This window comes from Fukomys damarensis, unplaced genomic scaffold (assembly GCF_012274545.1).
Source record: "Fukomys damarensis isolate Sample0158 unplaced genomic scaffold, DMR_v1.0_HiC HiC_scaffold_12, whole genome shotgun sequence".
NCBI lineage: Eukaryota > Metazoa > Chordata > Mammalia > Rodentia > Bathyergidae > Fukomys > Fukomys damarensis.
In genome coordinates, this window is record NW_022900924.1 from 48,565,006 (window position 1) to 48,592,335 (window position 27,330).

General features: G+C 41.7%; 1 protein-coding gene across 8 annotated transcripts in view; it reads right to left on the reverse strand.

Moving 5' to 3' along the window:
- Positions 1 to 1,393: 1,393 nt before the first annotated feature.
- The window catches only part of Tp63 (tumor protein p63), a 202,502-nt gene continuing 176,565 nt past the window's right edge, over positions 1,394 to 27,330 (reverse strand). For 2 of the 8 annotated variants that reach the window (XM_010624119.2, XM_010624121.2), the window contains exons 7-11: positions 26,164 to 26,273; positions 25,397 to 25,521; positions 23,676 to 23,758; positions 21,255 to 21,391; positions 14,273 to 14,911 (exon numbers count right to left, since the gene is read on the reverse strand). In XM_010624119.2, coding sequence (XP_010622421.1) covers positions 14,797 to 14,911; positions 21,255 to 21,391; positions 23,676 to 23,758; positions 25,397 to 25,521; positions 26,164 to 26,273 — 570 coding nt within the window. In that variant the 3' untranslated portion in view covers positions 14,273 to 14,796. Of the gene's footprint in view, positions 1,994 to 5,116; positions 5,211 to 6,458; positions 6,604 to 8,943; positions 9,102 to 14,272; positions 14,912 to 21,254; positions 21,392 to 23,675; positions 23,759 to 25,384; positions 25,522 to 26,163; positions 26,274 to 27,330 lie in introns of those variants that run through there. The other 6 variants (XM_010624117.2, XM_010624120.2, XM_010624115.2 and 3 more) reach the window with 5 other exon arrangements.

Here is a 27,330-nt window from a genome sequence, read left to right on the forward strand (position 1 = left end):
TTTTAAAATGGAAGCTTATGTGCAATGAAAGATCTTGATTAACATGCATGGGAAAATTTTAGACAATATTGGCATATATCAAAATATTTGCTTTGTATGTTGAAAAAATATTTATTTGTTACAAAGCATGTTTACAAAATATCTAGAGGGACATTGTCATTTTCATGTTTGCTGGAAGTTCTAAGGCAATTGTCTGGGATGCGATCTAAACAGTATCATTCATGAAGGGTTGTGGCAACACTGTGAAGTGTACACATAGCCTGAAAGGGGTCGGAAGGAAAATTTGGTGCTCACAGTTACTTTCCAGTGAACTAGAACTCCTGCTGATGAAACAAGACAGTAACTGCAAATGATACCCTAGGGCATTTAATCTCATAATTCCATCTTTCCTAGATCACCATGCTATTTTTAACCCTGAAGACAGAAAAGTAAACAAGCTTCCAGAGTTTTGTGAGGGACTTTAAATGAAATATTTATCGGCCATTCTCTGTGCTTCAAAATATCTTTCAGAAATTTCAGTTCACAGTTTTCTGAGTTATCTCAATACGTAGTAGACACTGAATATTTTGGAGTCATGCTTGTGTTCCCTGGGCTTTCTTAAAAGACATTACAGCTCCACTTAAGAAGTGCGTAGATGCTGCTCCTCACAGACACATCAACTTGAATTCTAACAAGAACTGTGAATGTGGATTTGAGTTAACTAATCTACTAGATACATTTGATTTCAAGGATTCTACAGTGGCAGCAGATGCTTTTCCACGAACTACTAACGTGTCTGATACAAGATTTAAAGGGGTTACTGACGTGCCTGGATGTGTCACATTAGAACTGGGTGCCATGGGTCTATTTGGAATTTTAGCCATGACCCATCACCTTCATTCGCAATCGGAGGCAAGAGAGGATGTGCTCTTTCACCTTTGAAAAAGTGAATGCGAACTCTTTCCTGTGACAAGCACAAAATGAACCAGCATCATGGAAAGGGATGCTACAAACATAAAATGGGCCAATACAGAGGATCAGAGGATCGTGAACATATGCAGTCGCGCCACATAGTGAGAAATGGCAAATGCAAATAGTTTTATCAAAAGTCTCAACGTGGCATGTGTTCAGCATCCAAGGAACGGAAAGGGTCATATACGCCACTGTCCCCCATCAGGCAGGTCACAGAGCTCTAAATCCCTACTACGTCATCATCTGCGATACCCCCACGAAAAGGGGTACCGCGAAGCTACCCAGGAGAAGTTGACTTTTTTAAAGTTGATAAGTGCAACGCAATTTCCATTCCTTTAAATTACATTTTAAACAGTACTCCACGCCCCCACCCAAAAACATATACTGTATATTTATATATTTATAATATATATAGTCTTGGACTATAAAGTTGAAAATGTTTTACAAAAGTCAGTGAGAGATCTCCGTAGCTTAAAGATACACTCACTGCTGTACTTGCTCACTTCTTTCTACCACGAAAACTCGGTCTGCAAGCAATAGCTTTGAAGGCTTAAAGCCAGAAGCGGAATCAGACGCCAGGTGAGATGGCAGGTAAATATCGGCCTCTCACTTCTCCTTCCCTTAAGATGCTGGACTGAGGGGAGGAAGGGGAAGAGCAAGGGAGAATGCTTTGGCTATGGAGCAGGAACGCCTTCTAGGGGGCTGGGCAGGTGGGTACAGGAAGGGAAGAACTACACGGCGGGATTCACTCCCCTTCCTCCTTGATGCGCTGCTGCTTGGTGCGGCGGGCATCCATGTCAAAGTTGAAGTCATTCCACTCATCGCGGGGAGGGAAAGAGATGGTTTGGCGGAGGGTGAAGCGCACGGCATCGATGACACGCTCGCCGCGGGTCTCGCTGGAGCCCACGCTGACGGTCGAGGCGCCACTTGGGGTCCGCAGGAGATGGGGAGGTGAGGAGAAGTCGTGGAGCTGCCGGTGGTCCAGGATGCCCTTCCAGATGGCGTGTCGGAACTGCTCAGGAATCTTCAGACTTGCCAAATCCTGTGCCACAGGGAGAGAGCATCGGGAGGGTTAGCACAAAGGCACAAATGGACTTTTGTGCCCTACTGTTTTACCACGTCCCTCCGTGTTCCAGTTAACTTGATTGAATTTATAGACCCCTGCCCTGGGAAATAAAATTAGCTTTTTGATAGTCTTCATATCTGTAGGAAAAGAAACATGAAGGCACACATGCGAGGGGTCAGCTCCAGCTAGTGGATAATTATTCACTTATTTTTCCTTCTGGGTTTTATTTTGTTCATTGACAAAATAGTGATAGTACTTCTCTTCTACAAGAGGGAAAAATGTCAAACAAAAACATAAAGTACTTTCTGACTCTTAAATCGGCCTGGCTCTAGTCAGCAGAAGAAAAGTCTCAATAGAATGTCACTGTCACTGGGGTGTGGACATGAGAGGCTCTCTCACTACTGGAGACTGAGTGCTTTCTATATCCCAGGTATGGAATAATTCATTTTATATTCATGATCTCATTTAATCTTCAAATTAATGGCAGGTATTGTCATGCCTGTTGTATAGGTAGAAAAATGGAAGGTGAGAGAGTTTTACAAGGCGAGTTATACAGCTGGGTGTGGTGGCATTTGCCTATAACCCCAGCACTCAGGAGGCTGAGGCAGGAGAATCAAGGCCAGCTTGAGTTTACATAGTGAGTTTAACGCCAGCCTGAACTGAACTGCATAGCAACATCCTGTCTCAACAACCACAACAACAACAACAAAAAAAAAAAAGGAAAGAAACGAAAGAGTAAAGTTATTCAAAGTGGTGGGAAAAAACTGTGGATCTAGGACAGAGCCTCTGAACCTGAATTCGATCAACTGGCCAAAAAGGGTCTTGACACTGGCATCAAAGTTCAGAACAACTGTGCCCACATTCTCCGGGTGGAGACAGACAACACTTCATCATTTGAAATGGGGTCAAGCTTAACAGGACACAGTGGCATTGCTTTATCTCCACTAGTTTGTCTCAGTGACAGCTCACATAGTTCACAGAAGACAGGGTGGGGAGAAGGCGCCCTGTGCTTGGAGTCAGTGGACCTTGGCAGAGGTTCTTATTCTCCCATAGAACTCGAGCAAGTCTAGCCTATTCTTTGGACGGTAAAACTGCATACAATTGCTTTTTTAGTTCGATGTGTACTATGGATGCCTAGGTAAATGTGGTTGTTAAAGGCAAATGTGCTTTTTAGTATAAATTATAAAACATACCAGATAAGTGTGAGCCATTGATACAATCACCACATTATTGTCTCAGCTTTTCTTCTTACAAAGGCTACTAACAAAGACCCTCCCCAACTGAAGCTCGTTCCTCTTCAAGGAAGGGATGCCGAGTTACTCAGACTGGTGCTAACGGACAAGTGAAGGAGTAGGTGCCCATTTCCGAAACACTGATGTGAAGATGAGAAAAATCTGTGGCTTTCCAACATTTTCCAGTGCAGAAATTTGCAATGTGGTGTTAATAGTCCCCATGCTGTGCATTTTCAGGCCATTAAAGGTTCTCTACCCTCCTACTGCAGCAGAAAGATCGCTGTGACAAACGTCATACACACACGGCTAAATTAGCATGCTTTTCATGCTTCTTGTGCTCGTTAATACTTCTGAGGCTTCTCAATAACCCCAGAGCTCTTTGTAAGCTAGACTCCATCAACTAAGATAAGAAGAGACAGGTTTATGGAGAATACCTGCAGATCTTACAGCTTCAGGATCCTCCTGACATACTCTCCAGCGGGGGAGAGCAAGCAAGTAGTAACTAAAAATACGGGGCAGGTACAGATTCCCTTTTCTATTGGGCAGGAACCTTTTACTACAGGAGGCTCTCAGAGCTACAGCAGCTCTGTTGTCTCCAGTGGATGCAAATGATTGTAAAGGTATCTGAATCTCACTCACCCTATCGTTTGTGTGTGTGATGCAGCAACCAAGGGTGACTTACGGGGTGGTGAGGGGAGGAGAGAAGGGAAGAAGAGTGTACACTTTGCCCCACAGGGCTGGGGCTGTCATATGCTCAGGGACATCTCTAGCATCGGTGCTCAAGGAGGGGATTAGAAACAGCAGCAGAGGCAGAGACAATCTTTCCAACATGCCCCACTGGAAGCCAGAAGAGAAGAGAGTGGACCCCAAAGAAAGCAGTATCTAAATAGCCTGGGAGAAAAGTTAGATGGCTGGAAACCAGAATATTAGCTCCCTTGTGAGCAGTAGTTCAAAAACAGGGTAGGAAGCAAGAGATAGATCTCTTGCATTGAGCTTGCCAAAAACAATTCACAGCCAGCAGGAGAGATTTTTGAATCCGGTTTGATAAATTAAAGCCCAAAGAGGCAAAGTTATAACCTCAAATGTTGATTATCACTAAAGACATGGATAGGGCTTCAACCTGTGGCTAGTTACCATTCCCAATGCTCATGGGTGGCTGGGCCTTATTCTGATAGAACTGAAAAATGAACAAAGAAACATATAGTTTTAATTGAAAGGAAAGGCTGAATGCCCCTTAATAAAGTCCTATTTTAACAAGAGGCAGGAAAACCAAACAGGCTATAAACTAACAGCTTATACACCATCCTCCCCTCACTACGGAAAATGAGTTGTGAGAATAATACCTTTCTTTCTGCTATCCTCATTTGGAGCATAGGCAGATGAACGAGAACATTCAGATGGTTCTCTGAATTCTTTGAGATTACTCATTTATTTTTACTTTAATTTATTTGATTTCATTGAATTATTTTTGTTGTGATGGTATGTCACTCTGTTGCCCAGTCTGGTCTCAAAACACTTGAGCCAAAGGGAGTCTCCTGCCTCCATCTCCCGTGTGCGGAGACTGGAGAATGGTGCCATGATACCTGGTTTGAGATTATTTATGATGGTGGGAGCTAGCTCTCTTCTCACCGGCTTTACCTATAGCATGGATGCAACCAGCATGTGTTAACTGAGCGCTGAGCTTCTTTAGGTGTATAGGGTGCAGCATGGAAATCTTTCTATCAGGCTTATGGCTTCCATTAGAACTGAAGATTAGGGGCATGACAAAAAACAGATTCTCCAACTCTGGGGGACTGAACTACAAGGTGTATGTCACGAAAGGGGGAGAAAATGAAAAATAAAACTCAAAAGTCTAACAGTTACTTACATCCATGGAGTAATGCTCAATCTGATAGATGGTGGTCAGCCCCTGGGTCGTGAAATAGTCCAGACATGATGAACAGCCCAACCTTGCTAAGAAACTGCAGAGGGAGGAGGGAAGAGGAAGGAAGAAACAGAAAGTTCACCCCAACGGCATTGGCGAGATAAAGGAAAACCCAACATTTTGCCCTTAGATGCCCTATGTGAGAGACTAGGAACAGATAAAATATACATGGGCTTTAGACTTGAGGGTGAGGGGTAAGTAGATAATCTGACCTTTAGGTTTATAGAAAACAAAGTAGGCTTTAGGGGATTCCAGCAGATCACTGTTTTCAACGGTGATCTGCAGTATTCTTGGGTTGTGTGTAAATGCCTTAGGAGCCGTTGCGGGGGGTGAAAAGAAAGGATCAAGGGTTTTTTTTTTTTTTTAGTGCCCTGGCCCCTCCCTGAAAAATGAGCATCTCTGGTTACTGTTTTGCATTAGGGGGTTTCTGAGAACGGGGCATTTGGTTCAAAATATCATAGGCCACTACTGCTAGCAGCCGTCACTACTTTCTGATTCATATCCAACGCCTATCTTCACTTTGGTGATGCTGGCCTGTGACTAAGGGTGCCGCCTCAATGCAAGGCCAACCCCTAGGTGCCGTGAACCGTGCCCTCTGCCATCTCCAGGACTGACACATGGGGAATGACATGTAACACTCGGAGGAATGCTCTGCACGTAAAACCAAAATGTCAGGGCTGCAGGGAGCACGTGGGGATTTGCCTCTGTGGGAAACAGATCCTGCAGGCTCATGTGTTTGCATCTGTGGCCTGTCTGCACTTCCTCATCTGGATGGTATACATTCCTCATAGGCAGAGCAGTAGAGGCCACTGGCTTCTTGAAATGATCTCATTTGTGCTAATATTTAAATTTTTGTGTGGACATCCAACTCCAAAATAATGGTCTCATGGGGGCTAAGAGCTATGAGGCCTAGAGAGCAGGAAAGGGAGCGAGAGAGCAAGTTCGTTGCCCTTTTGGGAAACCCAACCCTGAGCACCAATCTGAGGGCCACAACTGAGAGTCTAAAAAATGCGAAGGAGTAGGCGGGAGGAAAAGAAGACGGGGGAAACAGGCACGGAACCTGCATGGACATAAAAACATGTAGTCGCAGTCTCCCGTGTTGATTACAATAATCCTCCTTGATTAAAATAAGCCAAACACTGCACAGATCAGAGAGAACAGTGGGTGACCTTCCACCACCCGGCAGCGTTCTTTCCTTTTAAAGTTTGTGTTGACTTTGACAGGATCCGCCCTCCACCACCCAGATGCTGAGGACAAGCCCCAGGAGCACAGGCTCTGCACTCACCTGACAATGCTGCAATCTGTGGGGTACGGAGGTGGGGGGGTGCAGTGGGAGGTGGATGGCATGGAGAGTGGGGGAGGGAGGGCCTGGGTGGGGCTGAGTCCATTCATGTCTCCAGCCATTGGCATGTGGGTGCCCATCATAGGAACTGGACAAAAGCAGGAGGAACAGAGAGGTTAATGCTGTGATCAGGTACCAGCATCCCACTGGTCCGTCTTTCCTGGGTTAGTGGGCTTGAACCCCCAGCTTTGTTTTTTCGTGTCACCTCGCACTGTACCCTTCAAACACCATTCATCCAGTCAAACAGAGTGGATACTAGACTCAAACTAATTGTACACTTCTTGGCCGTTGATCTTTTAGGACAGTCTCTTCCTACCCCTTTCTCTGCTTTTACTCCTCTGTCCAATTGTTCATTTTCCTTTTTTTTTTTTTTTTTTTTGGTACCGGGGATTGAACTCGGGTCCTTGCGCTTGCGAGGCAGGCCACCGAACCGCTGAGCTAAATCCCTGGCCCTCATTTTCTTAATGGCAATATTCTTGTTTGGACTGGCCTTTTCGGGTTACATTTCTGTCTCCCTCACTATACTAATCTCCATATGCACAGTGATTAGTTCTTAAACGTGGTTTGCTCTTTCCAGACCTAACACAGTCAGATGCTTGGTAAACTTAGGTTGGGTGAGCAAATGAACAAACTGAGAATAAGCTTTGGAATGTATATTTGGAAGCAGAAGGACTTACTGCAATATTTCTAGGGAATGTTGCTTAGCAAAGAAAGTATAATGGAAAATTCTAATTTTTCTTGTGATCCACATTGGCATTCTGTACAGGAATACCAATAATACTCACTGGTATTTATTAAACCATGAATGATAAGCTACTATAGAGAAGAAAAGCTTAATATTAATAATATTTATAAAACTATTTTTACCTTCAGGTCAAGAAAAAATTATATATTTATAGAAAGATGAATGTGATTCATCTTTGCGTTATTAAACAGAAGTGTGCCCTATCACTCTATCACTAACCTACTCAGAACATAATCCAGTTACACTTTTGTCTGCTTCCCTTCTTATTGCCCTGGATACATTAAAGGATAATTATAAATTATAAAGGAAAAGTAGGAAAACTAGAAGTCACATAAATGTGAAACATCATTACTTTTACTGCCAATATGTAGCCATGCCAAGAAGCAAGTTGGGACACTTAAAATATCACAAGAAAAAAAAGAAAGGGGGGAGGGAGAAAGAAAGAGAAAGAGAGATGAAGGAAGGAAGGAAGGAAGGAAGGAAGGAAGGAAAGAAAGAAAGAAAGAAAGAAAGAAAGAAAGAAAGAAAGAAAGAAAGAAAGAAAGAAAGAAAGGGAAAGGGGTCAAGCTTATTTTCATTCTCAAGGTACCAAATCTGTCAGGGGTCAGGTTTTGAAACTTAGGATCTTCTTATCACTCAGGGTAGGGAACTCTGCTCTAAAGATGTTGTTGCCAGATCAGGCAGCCCTACCACATTCATCTCTAGTTTCCTGAAATATGTTTTCTTTTCTTTTTTTGATACTGGGGATCAAACTCAGGACCTTGTGCTTGGGAGGCAGGCGCGGTGCCACTGAGCTACATCCCTGGGCCTTCGTTTCCTGAAATACGAACATGTGCCATCAAATCACAGAGCAACAATCCTAGCCTCCCGTTAATTCTTTCAGAAAACCCAGAAGCTCTTGAAAGTAATACTTGCAGTCTTGTGTATACCAGAAGATAGTGTATGTCTATCTTTCTGCATTTTTACCACCCTTTCTTTCAAGTTTGTGCACCCACTTTGGATACCGACTTCTGGCAGATACGACCAATATATTTATATCAAAGGTGTACACCAAGCGCCATTCATCTGGAGCAATTCCTGCATCGTCTTTTACATTGTCACTTAGTGCGAGGAATTTGTGTGTGGATCAGCAGACATCGGACCCTTTTGTGCACCCGATTCCCTCACTCGTGTGGAACAGACCAGATGAGCTGAAACTCTACGACTGTCAGGACACAGCCTCGTAACCCGTTTACCACGTACAGGGATCATTTTAATGGGCGGACGTGTGAGCACGAGAGCAGAGAAGTGACGTGTCCGTAATTCCACAACTAGCTTTTTTAACAGCGCCCAGATCAGAATCCATGTCTTACATTTTTAAGTCCACCCACTTCCCTCATGTTTCACACGTTTTCAGTCGACTCTCTTGCCTCTATCCGGCTGGCAGGAAATAATCCCCTCACAAAGATCCTTGTTTCTCCTGAAGCAACAGACTCCGCCGTCTCCACTCGTGTTGTTTGGAATAAAACATACACTTCGAGAGCGAGTGGTTGACTCTGAGAAAGCAAGTTCCTCGACTTTGATCTGATCTGTCCCACTGTGCTTCTTACTTGGCTTAGAAAAAAGCCTAGCCCCGTCCCCGAGCAGTCTTCTCCCGTACGAGACTGCTGCTCTTTTAGCTTTGGTAAGGGGAGATGTGCTTACTGCTGGCTCCCATGCCATCCGGAATGGTGGTGGGAGTCAGGGCGTTGCGCTGCTGAGGGTTGATGAGCTGGCTCACTGAAGGCAGCTTGTTCATGTTGTTCATTTTGTTCAGAGGCGGGGAGCTGTTGCCGTAAGAAGCCTGAGACTGCATGGAGGTCCTAGGAACACAAAGATGGAAGTGACGGTCAGCATGGGGCACTGGAGAGTGGGATGGGTCCCTTCTAATAGGTCTCAGATTAATGCCTGGCCTCAATCCATATATTCGCAACATGCTCCTCCAGCATTAATTAGAAGGAGTTGTTTGTGCTTCAGTCTGAGAAGATTTCCTTACCAAGAAAGGATTGCAAAGCGATCACCAGGTCATATTCCCGAATGTTTAGAGCACACAGTTTTAATATCTTTCTCGAGAATCTCCTCGATGCAAAGGACAATAACTGCACCCTCCTTTTTCTTCTATTGTTTTCTCCATCCTGTGCCTCTCTCTCGCTCTTCAACTCAAGTAAGTTTGAAAAATGGGAAAGGACAGGAACTAAGCAAAGACTCAAAGGCCATTGAAAGGTGTGGAACAGCCCAGCTCTCATGTAGCACAGGCTCCAAGTTGGACTTGTGCTCTGTCTTGTCTGGGATGTTCATGGACATGAGAGGAGCCACACAACACCAACAGCCTTTCTACACAGGAGAACCCAGGAGCCCACGTGACTGTTCTGCTGACCTCCTGTCTACAAATCTCCTGGGAAAGATGGGACAAAAAGAAAGAAGTAAAAAATATTTTTCATTCAGCATAACCTTCCGTTTGGAAATTTATTAGCATTGCTTTGTTGTGTTTTGCACGATATTGTAGATGACTTTTCTCTAATTGGCTGATGTTCCTTTTCCTCTTGATATAAAACTAGGGTGGTGCATTAAAATGAGGGCCAGATCATCAGAACGGAAGCTCCCCTCCAGGATACATTAGGAAGCCAGGGCTCTCTGTTCAAGATGCTTAACACTGCTTTTGTTTTCTCAAGAGAAGCTATGTAGCCTATAGCTATGTACTCTCACTGTCTGTATTAGATGTTAGGACCAGGAAAAATGCAAAGAAATGATGCATTCTTTGAGATGCTCAGAGACAAGCACCCATAAAGAGCATAGTAATCTACCCTACCCTGAAAGGCTATGGTGAGAACGGGAAAGGAGGAGTAATTTTAATCTGGAGCATTTACGGTAAGTCATTATTCTGACCATGGAATGAAGACTTGACTTTAAGCACGTTCCTGATCTTGGCCAAGAAAAGCTCCCCTTTTTCATTCCTCCAACAAAATTTACTGTTATATTACCATTTGCCTCCTTCCTGCTGAGGGCATATTCACATTAAAGGACGGATTCATGTCCTTGGGTTTTGTTTTGACATATACGTGATGCAAATTTTGGAGACTCTGCAAGGGAACTCATCTTGCAAACAAACATGAAGCGATGCTTTACTGCAGTAAGTGCTTGAGGGGGACAGGAGGTGGCCCTTGGGAATACCAACCTGCACGCTCCATAATTTCCTGGAATGAGAAAAGCCTCTAGTCCTTATCACTGAAGAGCCACATCCAGGACACTGTAAGCACTGTGAGGTATATTCATCTGCGCAAATTAGCATGAGCATGTAAAGTCAACAAATGCACATCTTTATATAATCCCTGCTGCGTCTAAGGTAAGGGGACATTTATTTTTCTCTTAAAGCTTTCACACGTACTCAAAGTAGAGATTCAAACTGTATAAACAGCTATTTATATCATAAGTCCTATCAGCCGTTTAACACTCCAGGACACCCAGCTTCCTTCCATCCTGTTCCATGTTTTGAAAGATATTGACAGTTTTCCTGTGAAAAATGTTACGGCATGGCAGGACACACATGGGCAGAAATTATTATTATTATTATAGAGGTGACTCTATGTCAGGCTACAAGAAAAAAAGACCTCTGTCTTCTGGAACCGAGTCCAGGAATTTTTTCTCTCCTTCTGTTATACTTATTTAGTAGTAAGACACTAGTGGGCAACAGGTTAAAGGATCAGGAAATAGGTGAAGTGGTTAGCAAAATGTGGGCTACCGAGATAGCCAAGGAACAGTAACTACAGTAAAAGGAGCCACTCCAGCATCTACCAAGCACTTCCTACTTTATGCTTTATTCTTGAGAAGGAACTTGTTAAGGGGGAAAAAAAGAGACAGGACATTTAGATCTGCTTAGAAGCATCTATAAGCTCCTGCAGGCAGGAGTGCATGGAGCAGGGCAGTGAAGAGATGCTTTGGTGGCTCCTGTTTCTCAGCTGTCTTTGCCCACTATAAGTAGTTCATATTCCAGAAGCAGGTTATCGTCTTATCTAAAGATATTTCCACCTGTCTTCCTCATTTTTCCAAACCAGGAGAATTCAGCAAGAGTTTGTGGAAACAGTTTAAACCTTTAATGACCATAACTAAAAAAAAACATTAAATATATGTGTATGTATGTATGTGTGTGTGTATATGTATGTATGTATGTATGTATATGTTTACAAGCTTTGCATTTGAAGCCCAGCTGTATTCAGTGCCTTCTGCATTTTATTACAATTTCCTTTCGCTTGTGGTCATTGTTTTTGACAGTTGTATTAGAACATCTATTATTGTTTATTACTGTGACTATTTTACTAGTTCATCCGTTACAACAAAATCCACCTCATTTGAGGAAGGTAAGTCCAAAAGCACAGGTGACCAGGGAAGAACACAGATTTCTGAGTCAATCAAAATATCTAGGTCATCTTCTGCATCTAATTTAGTGCCTTTGGATGTCATGCAAGTCCCCCTTGTGTCTCATTCTCTTTATCTTTAAATCAGGCATTATTCCCACTTTGGATGGGTCACTATGGGCACTAGATGAGGTCAATGAACAGCCCAGCATATTGTGCAGTGATGTGTAGGTACCCAAGGACACTGGGTCTTCTTACTCTTCCCCTCCAAAGAACTTCCCCGTGCAGTGTTTGTTGAAGGAGATGGAAGATACCGATTTAGCTAGGAACTGGAAAAAATACCCAGAGACATGGATTCTTATATGAGCAAATGCAGACATTAAAGGTGAACAAATCCTTCGTGTAACAGTCGCAAAAGGTCAGGGATTCCGAATGCATCCCGGAAATGACTTCTAAAGCTACAAACAGTCAGAGGAGGACAGCATGTTTGTTCATGGGTCTTCAATATCTGAAATATGAAGAATACGCCAGTCACCACTACTAACTAAAATCACGGCCCATTCATGAATGCCTGGCCTTGACGAACAGCCATATTTTTTGCCCTTACAAATATAATGACCCCGTACCTGAGTAAATAAAGAGAAGAAAATAATGCTCAAGGAAAGAGAAGAAATAGTCAGTTTGTTTTTGTTGTTTTAATATGGGGTCTCACTGTGTAGTCCAGGCTGTCCTTGAACTCACAGTGATCCTCCTATGGCAGCCTCTCCAGTTCTGGGAACACAGGCTTACACCACCACCCCACTGAAAGGTCTGGTCTTCTTATCTCATCCTCCTCCCAACCTTCCGCCAACCAAAAGCCAAAATACCAAAAAATGTGAAAACAGTTCTTCTCAGGGCAAATAACAAGGTTTGTGTCTGAGGCTGTTTACTCTGGAGTTTAGCTAGATTTTTCTAGGAACTCGATGTAACAAAATAGAGAAAGGAATGTCTCAAGTATTTCTATCTAGTTTTTCAGAATTAGCCCCCAGTGGAGCTGAGTGCTTCACTCTAACAATGTAGGCTTCTGTGGACGCACGACAACTAAAACACAGAGTTTCAGAGCTGGAAGTGGCTTCAGAAGACACAGAAAGGGGCATCAGGTTTCCTGATCCCAAGTCTATGGACTATGTGGTAAGTGTCAAAATTCCTGAAACGATTCTTCTCTACTGTCTTCAAGGGGCCTTCAGATCTTCCTTTGCTAATTAAAAAATCAACCCTTTCATAGAGTTTGGGTCCACTTCAGTCTAATTATATTCCACCAAACCACCTCTGTGAGAATGTGGGAAGACAAAGAGACACTAAGAAGATAGTAGAACATCCCTGGCATGAGAAATGTTAAAAAAAAAAAAAAAAAAAAAAAAGTAGTGTGATTTGGAGTTGGTGAGACATGGAATGTGAGGAAAGGAATTGCACCTTTCCTCAGTGCTTCCCAGGGCATCCCTGCCTGTGACCTTTCTTTCCAGTCGAATAATCTTTCTTCCAAAAACAAATGGGAAAAAATTGAGACATGTTACGTACATGCAACAACTAATAAACACAACTCTAGTCTGGGTGACCCAGGAAGAAATTCATAGGATTAAGGAATTGTCCTATTTTTTTTGTCAATTTAGTGTTAGGCATTTTAATATTTCAGACTGATGATCTTGATCTTGGTATAGAGTATCTTAAATAAACACCAAATACTGAGAGAAGAAATAAAAACAGGACTAAAGTGACAGTTCTATTACTCCTCTTTAGACCTACCTGTGATACTTCAAACAGTTCTATTAGAATATTCTAGTATTTACGGGGAAAAAAAGCAAGAGAGACAGAAACAAAAACTGCAAGATAAACCAAGATGCAAAAGTTTATTGAAAATTAAAATCACACATCCATAAAGCAACAGCCTCAATAACAAGATATCATTGCCTGGGTGATACAGAACAAAGTGCTGGTTACCTGTTGTGGAAAGATGGGGGGATGACCTTTTTATGTTTTCAAGGTGGAAAAATATCATATTCTCTCACCTCTTTGAGTCAGGAAGAAAAAAAAAATCATCCACTTTCTCTACCTGTCATTTCTACTCCAAGAGAATTGATTTTAACCCATGTCTGCTTATTCAGAATTTAAAGCACTGTCTCCCGAATAAATGCTTTGGAACAATATTAACTGTTTGGCTGGTTTTTAGGATAGGCAGAATCGAGGACTAGCAGCTTCAATAAAACAAATTAATCACAGATTTGGTGAGAAGATTCTGAACTCCATTTTGAGCACTGAGTAACGGCAAACAAGTACTTGGGGCAATATTGTCCAATTAAAATCAAAACCCAAGTTTACCTGTCTCGGGGACTAAACAACAGTTTTAGGGGTGGATCTCCTGGGTTTCATTTGCAAAATCTATCATGTCAGATGTTGATTTAGGGTGGCAGAGATAACATCTGATACAACATTAATAAACTTTCGACTTATATATAAGGAGCAAAGACAGGTTATTAATAGGGCAAGTTCTCAAAAAGAAGAAAAGAACATCCTACCCCAGCATTGGCTGCTAATGGTTCCTACTGATCTCTGCTCAGTAGTACGCATAACACCTCAGTTTGTTGTTACTTGAAATGATATTCATGACCAGCATTCAAAGGGCCTGAGTCTGTCAGCCACCTACAATTTAATTTATGCACAGACCACAACATTTTTCTCCTTTTTTTTTTAAAAAGACATCTTAATTTTGAGACCTGCTCAAAAGCTTTGTTATGAGTTTTAGAAACATAACGGAAGGTAACAGAAAAGGGTTCCAATACACATCTTAATGCCCCTTTCCCCATGGGATGCCCTCCCTCCCAGGAACAACAAAGAAGCCCTCAGACAAACACAGTGGTTCCTATCCCATACCTGCCCACACTGGGGCTAAGGGTACACTGGCTGCCGAAATCCTCCTTTCTTGTAATATTTTGAGTCCCTTCATGAGATTCTCACTAGTGGCTGTGTGCCTTTGTGCTTTGGGTCTCTGGGTCAAAGTGTCTTCAAGTCCTATTTATAAGGGCTGGATACACACACACACACACACACACACACTCACACACACGCATACACACACGCATACACACATGGAAACACAACAAACACACCATTTAAAACACGGAGACAGGCTCTATGGGTACACCGATTGGTTTGGGGGGTTGGAATGTCTAAAGAAGACGTCAGATTGTTTCGGAGCTTCTCTCCGGGGCTCCACAAGCTCATTCCTGAAGCAGGCTGAAAGGAGACTGCAGAGAGGAACCAGAGAAAAGAAAAGATGAAGGCTTAAGACTGCATGTACCCCAAACAAATGAATACAGAAACACACCTCCTACCTTCATGATCATAGCACAGATTAAACAGCATGCCCAAGAAGCTATTTCTGTTCCTTCTTTTTATCTTCCTTTAAATTACTCAGAGACTTCTTCCCAAGAGTTTTACGGAGAAGAAATGAGACAAGTCCTAAGTACTTAACCAGACATATATATCACAATCATCTGTGGGACTTATTTAAAAAAAAAAAAAAAACAAAAACATTTGCCCGGATCCCTTCTGAGAACAAACTGAGGCCCAGGCAAGTGCACTTTTAACAAGCTCCACAGTGATTCATTTGAGGATTGTGGGGACAGGGTAGGTCAAGTTGCTTAGTACAGTGCCTGGCATCAATTTCAGTGGACTCAATTAATTGAAATACTTTAATCTTTTGCAGAATGTCATCTGCCCAATTATTATACCTCGTTACTGTTCTCGTCTAGCTGAACTATGAAGTATGAGGAAATATGATCTTATCAGTATAGGGCTGTGTCATCACACATTTGTAAGGAACTATTAATGAGCATTTTGTATGTGCCCAGATTGAGATCAATAAATACATTAATCCTTTCAGTCACAAACTTGGCCTAGAAATGCATATATCAAACTCATAAAAGCAACTTTTGCATAATCAAGAAATCAATTATGCTACAAAGATGCCGGGAAGAAGACTGGTGTTTTTTTGTTTGTTTGTTTTTTTGCTAAAGATTATGCAACCTCATGAAATGGTTGGAACTGTACCAGACTAGGGTTCTGAGTATCTGTCTACTCCTTTCAAAGGTATAAAGCCAGCTTTCCTTGGTTAGTTCTAGGAATTGGTAAGCCAACAAGAATTGGTCTCATCTTAACAAAATCTGCCAGAATACAAATTAGTAAATAAGCAACTTAATGCCAAATAAAAACCTAGCACTCTGATTGGATATTAAACTGTTTTTTAATATATTAATTTGTAGCTTTTCATGTAGCAAAGACTAGCATGAAACCACATGCAGAAATCAACCTAGCAGTGCAGGCACTGACCACAGCAGTCCACACTTTAAGGCCTAGAACAGAGGCTGGTTCTGCAATGAGATGTTCACATGTAGAGAAATGTTTTGACCTAAGTTTAATTAATCTTCAAGTTTGTAAAATTATCAGTTCAGAGCTAATAATTTCACCCCTGAAAATGTCTTGATATTGTTGAGAAGTTAAAAAGGTCAACACTGTGAGCTACAAGGCCTTACCCACTTTCATGACAACTTTCAGGCTCAGCCATAAAACTGCCAATACTTATCTTTTTTTTAACCTATAAAACTGGCGATTTCAAACAAATATTTCAGAAATACAGAGGATACCTGCTCAGAAACACAATATTATCTATCTGGATATTTCTGTCCTATGCTGCCTCTTATATTAGTCATCTTGAAAATATTTCTTGTTTCTCTCTTAGATCCATGGAGCTGAGGGAAAAGTCCTACCATTCTTGAAGCCAGCTTTAGCAACATGAAATCCAAAGAAGTAACAGGGACCAAAATGGGGATTGTTGCTTGCTTTAGTTCTAGTATTACAACTGAACTAGTGAGGCAGACTGAACCATTGTAAAGAGTTCTATGTTTGAAACTGGACTCTAGTCTTTGCTTCATTATGAACTGGCTAAAAACTCAGGTGAGGTTCATGGGGCCTCAGTTTCCCTGGCTATGGGGCGAGGAGTTGGAACTCTAGTCGTGAAAATCCTGCTGTTGCGATATTTTTCTTCTTTGCTCTATTTATGTACTTTTTGTACTATCGCACTTAAGTGTACTATTTATAAGCCACACTCACAAGAGAAAAGAAAACTAGCAGAGTGCCTCAGGATTACAGATAGCAACAATGTAAATGACGTTCAGACCACAGCAACTCAAAAATCGTTTTCTAGAGGAAAGCAAGAGTTAGACTAAGCAAGAGGGTCACAAAGTTGCATTGGCCTGGGTAGAGAATGGAAGCTAACCGTGAGTCTGAGCTCCAGAAAGTAAGAAAAGGGAAAGAAAGAGTCTGGGTCTGACTATAAAAGTCCACAGGCCGCTGCCACATCTTTGTGAAGTAGTTTATACACCGCTGCCTTAAGCGCTGATACCCTTTGGGAGTGTACAGCCAAAGCGACTACTGTAAAATGTGGCTGCAATATGTGTCCTCCATTCGATTGCAGCTTCCATAAATATAACTGCCTATATTTACACTAATGTGGACACACTAGCTAAAATCAAATTTCTCTAAGGAATGTAGAGAGTGCTAGTTAAGTCTAACAATTTGATTCGCAGCAACTCAATATAAAGTTCACCCTCCATCCTGCCTATGATCATGAAGGCAATTATGAAGGCATTTTAAAAAAGAATACCATGCACAAATGAACAGCAAGCAAAGAGAAAACACACATTTGGGAAAGTGACAGAGGTAATTAAACTGAAAATACTGTACCATCCCATTCTACAAAGTATATTGCCTTCCCACCAATTTTCTCGGTGCTGTATGGAAAAATACAAAATTGATTCCTTACCAGCATAAAGTTGGTACTATGTTTTGGAAAGGAAATCACAGGCTATTATAGGCCTCTTCCATGCTGAATTATTCTTTTCACATGATTGCCAGGAAATTAGATTTCCATTTTTCTTTGTCTGATCATTCATGCTCTTAGAGATTTGCATGAAAATAAGAGCTTCAAAAAAACTTAGCTGAAGAATAGGCAACTGGAGAAATCTATACAGATTCATGTCCATCATCAGAGACCATGTATATATAATGTTACAAAGGCACCATAGACCAAATGTCTATATTTTGCAAAGATTTAATTTTGCAGTCTGTTAAATCTCCATGCATTAACTATCACAGCTGTGAGGGAACAAATCAAAAACGTGCATATGATACTTTAAAATGAATGCTCTGAGAATCTGTGACTGTACTAATTTCTGCCTATACCTACATGTGCAAAAAAATGCAAATATGTACCTAAAATCCTTAGGACTATTTTTTATTAACATAATTTTAAGATGTAATTTCTTCTCTGATGACAGATTGGTTTGTAAAATACGAATAATAGAATTCTCTTTAGAGAACGCAGACTAATCGGAAAACAGACTCATCAATAGGGATAGAAGGCTCTGTATCTTTTACAGATAGCACATCAGCTGACATGAATACAGTACGCCCCTAACTAGCCAGGCATGATGGTGCACACCTGAATCCCAGAACTGGGGAGGCTGAGGCAGGAAAATCACTGCAAGTTTGAGACCAGCCTGAGCCACACAGTGATTTCAAATCAGCCTGAACTACACATAGTGAGACCCTGTCTCAAAAAAAAAAAAAAAAATTAAAAACCCCAAACAAACAAAAAGAATATGCCCCTGACTAATGTCAATCCTCTTGGATTGTGAAGTCTCTAGGGGATACTAGACCAGCAGCGATGGCGAACCTTTCAGAGACAAGTGCCCAAACTATGCCTCAAAACCCACTTATTTATCACAAAGTGTCAACTCTGCAATTAAACCTGAATACTGGGGTTCCAGTTTAGAAAAAACTACTCATACATTAACACCTTTCATCTTAAAAGAAAAATGAATAAGGGCAGGGGATTTAGCTCAGTGGTTGTACCTCCTGCCTCGCAAGCACAAGGACCTGAGTTTGATCCCTGGTCCAAAATAAAATAAAAAATTAATACTACATGTGCCATGGGCTCATCCCCACTGTACTAGACTGTCCCCTCTTCTGTACAATATACAGATGCTATTTTAAATTGTGTCCCTAGCTTACCCAATACTGAGAATAAATTCCAGAGCTTTGTTAAGTTTTAAAAGCTATTTTGATTAGGAATTCGCCACTAAATTATAAAGAAAGGTAGGAGCCCCGTCTTGCTCATTTCTATCCTTAACACCTTCACCTAGCCAATCTTCAATAAATATTTTTATGTGGATCAAATCAGCCTCATATGTTTAGAGGGTTTCATTAACTATATTTTATACCTAAATAGGTTACGCCTCACTTTCTAAGAGAAAAGATCTCTATTAAAGGCTGCAGTTATCTTTGTTAGATACCGAAATGTTACTTTAAGGCATCATTTTAGGATTTTCTAAAATGTTTTACTACCTCTTCGCCTTAGAATATCCAAATTAACTTTCATATGCACCTATCAAATAAAGATGCGCTTCAAGAAAAAATGAAAGCCGAGCCACTTATTTATCTATAAGAGGGACTGGGTCAAATCTGGCCCATTTATTAAAAATCTAGGGCCAGGGATTTTGTTCAGTGGTTCTGCCGCCTGCCTTGCAAGTGCAAGATTCCAAAAGTTCAGTTCCCAGTACCCCAGTACCAAAAAAAAAAAAAAAAAAAAAAAAAAAAAAAAAAAACTAAAAATAAATCACAGTGACATCAAAAGGAGAATATGTCATGACATGAGAAAAATGCAAACTTAAATGTTAGCATCCATGAATAAAGTTTTATTAAAACAGTTGTTAATGCAATACCTGTGACTGCTTTTCTGCTATGACTACCAAACTGAGCAATGGATCAAAAGGCCTAAAACATTGATGACCAATGTTTTGTGGGAAAAAAAATGTTTATAGTCCCTTGTTCTAGATGATCAGGCTTTTTCTTGTTAACTCCAAAAAAAGAAAAGAAAAGAAAAATGAAAAAGAAAAGAAAGAAAAAATTACCACGGAAGAACTAGTTTAGTGTGATATGTTGCTGGGTAATTCTCCTGGAGTCATTTTGGCTGGGGTGAACTTTTCCAGGGTGAACTGAAAGCAATTTGGGAGAATTTCATAATTCCCTGATGAGTACGCTCAGGGAAGGCCCTTATCCCCTCTGAGTCTGTAATGACGGTTCAAGTCTTATGTTTCTTTGATCCCTGTTATGTGATTTTTATAAGAACTAAATCAATTTTGCACTGGAATATATTAAAGGATATTTTCATCTGATATCTAGAAGAATCCATAGAACTGGTAATAGGAATTCTGTCTGCAACCCAGAGATCTAATTGTCTTTTGCAACACCCTGTGTCCTAAGGAACCCCCTAATTAAACTGTCTGATCAGTCTGCTGTACAAAATCACACAGCTAGGAGTTGCCAAGCTTTCATGCTGAAAGTAAATAATGAGAGTCCTCCCAGCCAAGAGAGGTCTTAAATGCTCAAATAGCTTCAAGTCCTTTGAAGACAGAGCACGCTTGTTTCTTATCCCGTAGCTGCTCACCCTGTACCACAGCCCGTAGGTGTATTCAGAGGGGCCTCCTATCAGGGATGCAGTCCTGCCTCCTCTACCACACTTAGGTTGATTTAAAAACGAATAAGGGGTCTGTTTAATATACTTTCTATAACTATCTCCCTGTGGTGGATAATTCCACATGCGAAAAGAACCATTATTTATTCTTTGCATGTCTACTATAAAAGATCATCTTTGCCTCAGGCAAGATGCCTTTTGGTTACATTTCTCTTCCCCGACCCCCCGAAAAGCTGAATGTCTGAATTTCTCAGGTGGACCTAAAATGTATATTTTGGCAGTACTTTCAGCACAGATACAGTATCTTAATTAAACTAACAAGTGATTATTTTCAACCAGCGAAAGATAAATACAGACAGAATCCTGATTGGCCAACCTACCATCCTTTCCTAACAGCTATTCTATTCTTGTTAGTCATAAACAATTAACATCATCAAAGATTCGAGAGGCAAGGTAAAATTGAACTTATAAATAGACTGCATGTGTATGCTAATGTATTGCAAAATATCTCCTGTTTATGTAAAAAAATGTATTACTGGAAGACAACAGGGAGCGAGGAGGCTAAAAGATGGCAATGATATTATTTTGTGCATCTCCACTCAGATATTTTTCCGATCAACATGTGTAAGGCCCCAGAATCCTTCTCAACAAAGTACTCGAACAAGTCACCAAGTAGTAAAACCTCCTTGCCATCCCGGTCTATGGAGTAGTCCCCAAAATGGATTGTATGCAGCCCCAAAGATGTACCAGTCAATCCATTTGGAGGAGGGAAGACTTGCATGGTTTAAAATGCACACGCTGTGACTAGAGTTGTGTGTTAGTAACTGTTAGTATGGTCTCTGATTCAATTTTCAAACGTTGGTGAACTCCCCAAAGGGGAGGTTATAAAGACACTCGAACAGCTGAAACTGGAAAATTAGTACCAGCTTGACAGAATCCAATATGATCTGTCACCCAGTGTCCTTTTCTACGCTGTCCATCAGTCATCCCTTTGTGAGGCGAAGAAAAACAAATCGCCCTTGTTCATGCCAAAAGGGACACATGGACGCACTCACTGTTTCTGAAGTAAGTGCTGGTGCTGTTGCTGCTGCTGCTGCCTGTACGTCTCGATCGTGTGCTGTGGAAGGTACTGCATGAGCTCCAGGGACTCCTTGATCTTCAGCAGCATTTCGTAAGTCTCACGACCCCTCACCTATGCAGGAGTAGACAGAAAGGGAGGAACGCATGAAGAACCGCAGAGCAGAGGAGCTCTTTCATTCCATGGCTCTGTTCATTCTAAGTTGGCCTACGTGGTCATATTGACTTGTAACACAGGGATCAATGCTCCTGGCACGTCTGAGTTATTCACAGATACGTGTGGTGGTAAAAGATCTGAGTCACCTGTGCACTTAATGCTACAGGTAGGATCGGTTTGTCGTCTTTCTGGGAGCCTCCTAGGAACCTGTCCAGCGACAAAACAAGAATCGGCTGCAACTCGGTCTGGAAGGACAAGTTTTGAGCAGGGACAAAATGTGCTTCTCTTTTACAGAATCTCTTAAAAGCTCAAAAAAGTAAAAAGAGAGCCAGGGCCAGAGGGAGGCCAGCGACATACGCAGGGGACTGCAGAGCCCTGAGAGGAAATGATCCAGTTAAAGGACGACCTCCAAGCTCTTCATCTGCATCGCAAGGGTCGCTGCCCTGAGCACAACGGGCAGCATTTGCCAGAATGCGGGGTGGACTGATTTTCTTCTCTTGCCCTAGCGTTCACTGCAGTGCTGGGTCCCTTCTCTGAGAAGACTCTCTTCTGCTTGAGTCTGCCTCCTTCTCAGGTCCCTCCACAGCTCTCTGCCCCACTCTGCTGATGCTTTTATTGCATCCTAATATAACTGTGCACAACGTCAGTCACAGGTAATCTCTTTGAAGACAACAATTGTGTCCTACAGAGGTGTACTTGCTCAGGATCCAGCATTTTTACCACTTAGCAAACGCCCGCTAAACATATACCGAAATGGTAGACTGGCCCCCCCAACACTTCAGTATAACTAAGTTTTTTGCTAATCCTAAAATGTAAATCACTACAGGGTATCTTTCGCATTAGTAAAAAAAACTGAAATTTAAAAGTAGCTTTTCAGATAATTTCTCTCTCACCAGCTGAGAACATAACTAAGTTTTCTGTAAAATTTACTAGATCAGAGTCATATTTTTATTGAAGAGTTATACAGCAATTTCCATATGTAGCCTTAGAACCTCAGCTGAATTGATTCCTGATTCGTCAAATAGTCTGTTTCCCAAGGCCCAGGGTAGGTAGGGCACACCCAAACTCGTCAAGCCACTTTAACTTTGATTCAGGGCACTAGCACACAGTCAGTTCTCTTGGTCCTGCTGGCCCCGTATCTAGGGTCAGTCTAGGGGTTGTCAAGGGCCACACTGATCACCACATCTTTGTTGCCCCTCTAGGTGACAGAGATGTAGGGCAGTAAGCATTCAGTGAACTGCAGACTCGATCTAATGAGGTGACCTTATTGGTGACTTCCAGAGGGATAATGTTCTGTGCGGAAGCAAGTGAGACTCTTACACAAGAACTGAGCCAAGGCTCCTGGCTATTCATATACAATTGAGGACTCCGCCTGACTTGGCTTTCATTATGTCCCTCCCTAAAAGAAAATGAAAGTTCTAAACACAAAGAAAGAATTCCAGCTCGAGAAGACGGGGGTGACTCTTACCCCGATGTGATAATCACCACTGTATATAATGTGTCAAATTACCATACTGTTCCTCACAAAGATGCATGAATTTATGCCAAGAAAAGGTGACAGCCAATATTCTATAGTTACTGTATTACCAACTTTGTGCATTTTCTGCAACCAAAATTGAGGTCTAAACGGATACGGCATGTTCTGTGAGATAATAATCATTTTACAAATGATGAGATGCAAATAAATTTTAAATACTTGTGTGAAAAACTGTGTTAGGAGTTACTCTGAGGTGGGTGGGAAAGAAAATAGAGGAACTCACACTATTAATATATTCCAAAACTATGGAAGGAAAGGAGATTTCCTGATTGATATTTTTTGCATATATATATATATATTCTCCTTGCTTTATTTCCATTTATCCCACCATCATGAAGTAAATAGATATCACCCCCAAGGGCATTAGTGCCCTCGGGAGAGAGATCCTACAGAGCTCCCCAGCCAGCCTTCTCCCCACCATCCGAGGACGAGGACAGGAGGAGAGGACAGCAGTTTGCAACTCAAAAGAAGGCCCTCAGGAGACAAGGAGAACGCATGGTGATCTCAGACCCCCAACATCCATAACTATAAGAAATAAATTTCTGTCGTTTATAAGCTACCCCAACTGTTACTTTGCTGTTGCCTCTCCCACTAACGAAGCTAGTCCCTTTCCTATTGACATAGAAAACTGGAAAGTGACCTTTAGTAAAGCTCATTCAAAGGAGGTTAGAAGGAGGCGGTCATGACTATCCCGGGGAGACTCACTGGCAAGTACAACAGTTCATCATCCGGAGATCTTCGCTTCTTGATGGATGTCATCTGGATGCCATGTGTATTCTGACGGAAAGCTGGTGGGAGAGAAATGAATGTTTCACCGTGGGAACATTCTGGCAGCAATAATATATGTTAAGCATATTTAGTTATTAAATATTAACTATGTTTAATAAGACATATTAGCAGTAGTGACAGAAACATCTGCAAGATTAAGGAGTTTGGTCTTAAACATCCATTTACTTGCTTTTTCAATAAATGCATTCTTGGCAATAATGATGTAGGGAAAAGGCAGATAGGATTATGTAAAGGAAGAAAATCCAGGGAGCTGGGAAATGGCATTTAGTTGAAGTAATTAGGCAGGAAACCCTGCATCTTGCTTGTGTGGGTCTGTGAAGACCTCTTAAGAAATGGGAGAAAAACTGGATTTATATTTTATTTTTCAGATCATTCATTTCCCATGGAGTTAAATGCATGTTGTAGAAGCTTTATATATATAATATATATAAAATACAGGAATTGATAAATAATAAATTCTTAAACTACAACCAGCCAGAATCCAGGGTATAAAGGTAATCCTTCTGCCAGAATTCAGATAATCTGTTCTTACTGGCAGTCATTAATTTGTAGGTAAATAGAGTACTCAGGGGAGAGACGGTAGCTATGCCATCAAGAAGACACAACAGTAGAATGAGAATGGACACATATGTGTCCTATGTGTCATAGGTCATACACATATGAATTTTTTGAGGACTAATCAGAGACAGAAAGGACCAACCGGAAAGCATAAAATACTGACAGTTCACAGCACAAGAATCTGGACAGCGATCAATGGAAACATTGAATCGCCTTTGATAAAATACATCACAGTATGGTACAATAAAGCACTTGTGGTGACACCAGGATTGATCACGACACTGTCTAGAATCAACTGCACCCGTTAGTAGCTTATATGCATCCGTGGTTTTCCAACTCTACCTTCCTTTTGCATTATAGGTTGCTTGAAATATTTCATTTTAAAAAGCTTCCATTAGTTAAAATCAAGTTCGAAAACAACTGGTGAGGTTACTGAGACCCCAGTCGGGTCATATACATGACGTCAAGCCTGGGTCAGAGCTGCTCTGCCTCCTTACACACTGGGCCTCGCGAAATATGTCTTTAAGTATCACCGTCTCATGGTCTCTCATTGTTCAATTCTCATTAAGTCATGAGGTGGGCAGATGCTTAATATCTGAAAGATGAATTGATACCAAGAGGCTAGATTCTGGTTCTCAAGATTTAGGTAGCATCAGAATCACCTGGAGGGCTTACAAAACACAGATTACTGGGTTTGTAAAACAGACTGCTCAACTTCACACCCAGAGTACAGCAAAGCTATATTTTGGGGCTTAAGAATTTGCATTTCTACCCAGTTTCCAGACAATGTTGATGTCACCCGTGCAGAAGTCACACTGAGGATCTCTGTAATAAGAAAAGCTAGTTATGAGTATTTGCTTCCGCAAAGCTAGTGTATACTTGGGGCCCATTTTATTCTCTGCATCAAGGCTGTACCTATTTCCACTAACCCGGGGCGGGGGGGCTTATGTCATCCTTGATGCGAAAGCCGACAGTTCTCCTCATGCAGCTTCTCCAGTGCTGCCCCCGTCCAATCCTCCATCTGCTGAAGCTCAACCCTACCCCACTCGGCCACTACATCTACTTACGGCGCTTCGTACCGTCACCGTTCTTTGTACTGTCTGAAACTTGTTGCTTCCTGATGCTGTCTTCATCTGCCTTCCTGTCTCTTCCTGGGCAAGCACAGATCCTGGCCTCAAAGCACCGCCGGCCCAGGACTTGCCCACTACGATCCAGAGAAAAGAGAAAGAAAGCAGTGCAGTGAGCGACTGTTGAGGTGCCCTGGAGTCTCCGCTGGTCACCTTATGCGTACCATAACCACCCATTCAGCTGTGGCTGCTCTGGGGCAGGTCTGCAGAGAGCTTGGCAGAACACAGAAGTGCTTGTGTGCCCCCAGCAATATTAGTAAATAACGTTCCATTTGTTCTGCAAAGAACCTCCGAGCCATTAGCTGAACAGCTGTATTTAGCTACATATTTTGAAGAAAACTTGAGTTAAGCCAGTGGATGTCTGAGGATAAAATCCCCTCAGGCAGCCCAGACTTACTCAAAGAAGCTGTTAAATGCTTCAGGGCCACATGAAAACAAAGGCTGTCTGATCAAAACAATTCCAGTCAAATGTCAAGAATTCAGGTATGAAGCAACTTGTACACCTTCCTAGTTCTTTTTTCCCCTTCTACCTTTACCCATCCTCTTCTTTCTCTACTTTTAAGTGTTCACAGCAAGAATTAAAAGCACAAGGGACAAATCGGAAGTCAGCTCTCCGCTGTGCATACAAAGCCAATGATAAAAAAAAAAAAGGACACAATTCCACTCTGCCCTCTGCCCATGATTGTTTGTAGAATGATAGTCTGACAAATGTCACTTACTCTCTGGTTTCCAGAGTAACGATGATTAAAATTGGACGACGGTTCATCCCTCCAACACAACTGCTGTTACACATGAAATTGTACAAGACTGTCGTGAATTCAGTGCCAACCTGAGCACAGGAGAAAAGAAAAAAAACTATATTAGTGATGGTCTGAGCTGATAGTCTTCCTTCTCCATTCTTCTCTCTTTTGAAAGAATTCTACTACTAATGAAGATATACGCTTCCTTCTAGGAAGGCAATGTCTGATATCCACTGTGGGTTCCTCTTTCCTTTGCCTCATGGAAAGCTTCAAGCTAATATTTGAAATGTTGCAAACAACACAGGTAATATAGGCTTTAACAGATCTCTGATCTCCAGCCCTGTTTATTGCATGCTGATCCAAATCACTCAGAAGCTGGGCTACAGCAGGGACATGAATATCACTAAAAAAGAGAGAGCTGGGGGAAAAAAAAGTCAAAAATATCAGCGTCACTCCAAATATATTTTCCCTACAAAGGTAAAACAGTGTAATAGATGTGAGTACACATTTCCATAAATAACATTCTGGACCTTAAAGTGTCCTCAGAACTAAACCATCTAGGTTATTTTTATTTTAATATTTATCCATATAGGTTTGCAGTACATAATGATTGTATTTATTGTGGGGAGTTGGTATGTGGGCAAAGCACATCTTAATTCTTTTGAAGTGCTCATTCATGGGTAAGACAGCTGAAGCCCACAGAGGGACAGTCATGTGTCAAAGGTCTACAGAGCAAGTCAGCAAAGCACATGACTTCGGCCTCCTTGTTCTTACATAGTCTCTACCATAGTACTCTGCTATGCACAGCAGACTTATATGTGTACCATCTGCTCAGGCAGAAGCCAGCCAAGGGATTCCTCTTAAACACTCCCTTTTACAAGTCAGTGTCAGCATTCTTAACCTCCATTGCCAATGCACATCCACTCCCAAGTCAGTTGTCAATTGGTGAGAAACCCTCTTTCTGGTTCAATGATTATCTGCCTTTATGATGGCATGGTTGGCAAAAGTCACATTTCTAAGTTAATTCATTAAATATTTAGGCATTTGAAAGGGAAGCATGTGGAGAAGAGGAACAAAACAAAAAGTTACAAGTTTGATGATAGGGACTAACACAGAGAGAGACAAATGGTGGAAATAGTCCTTGTC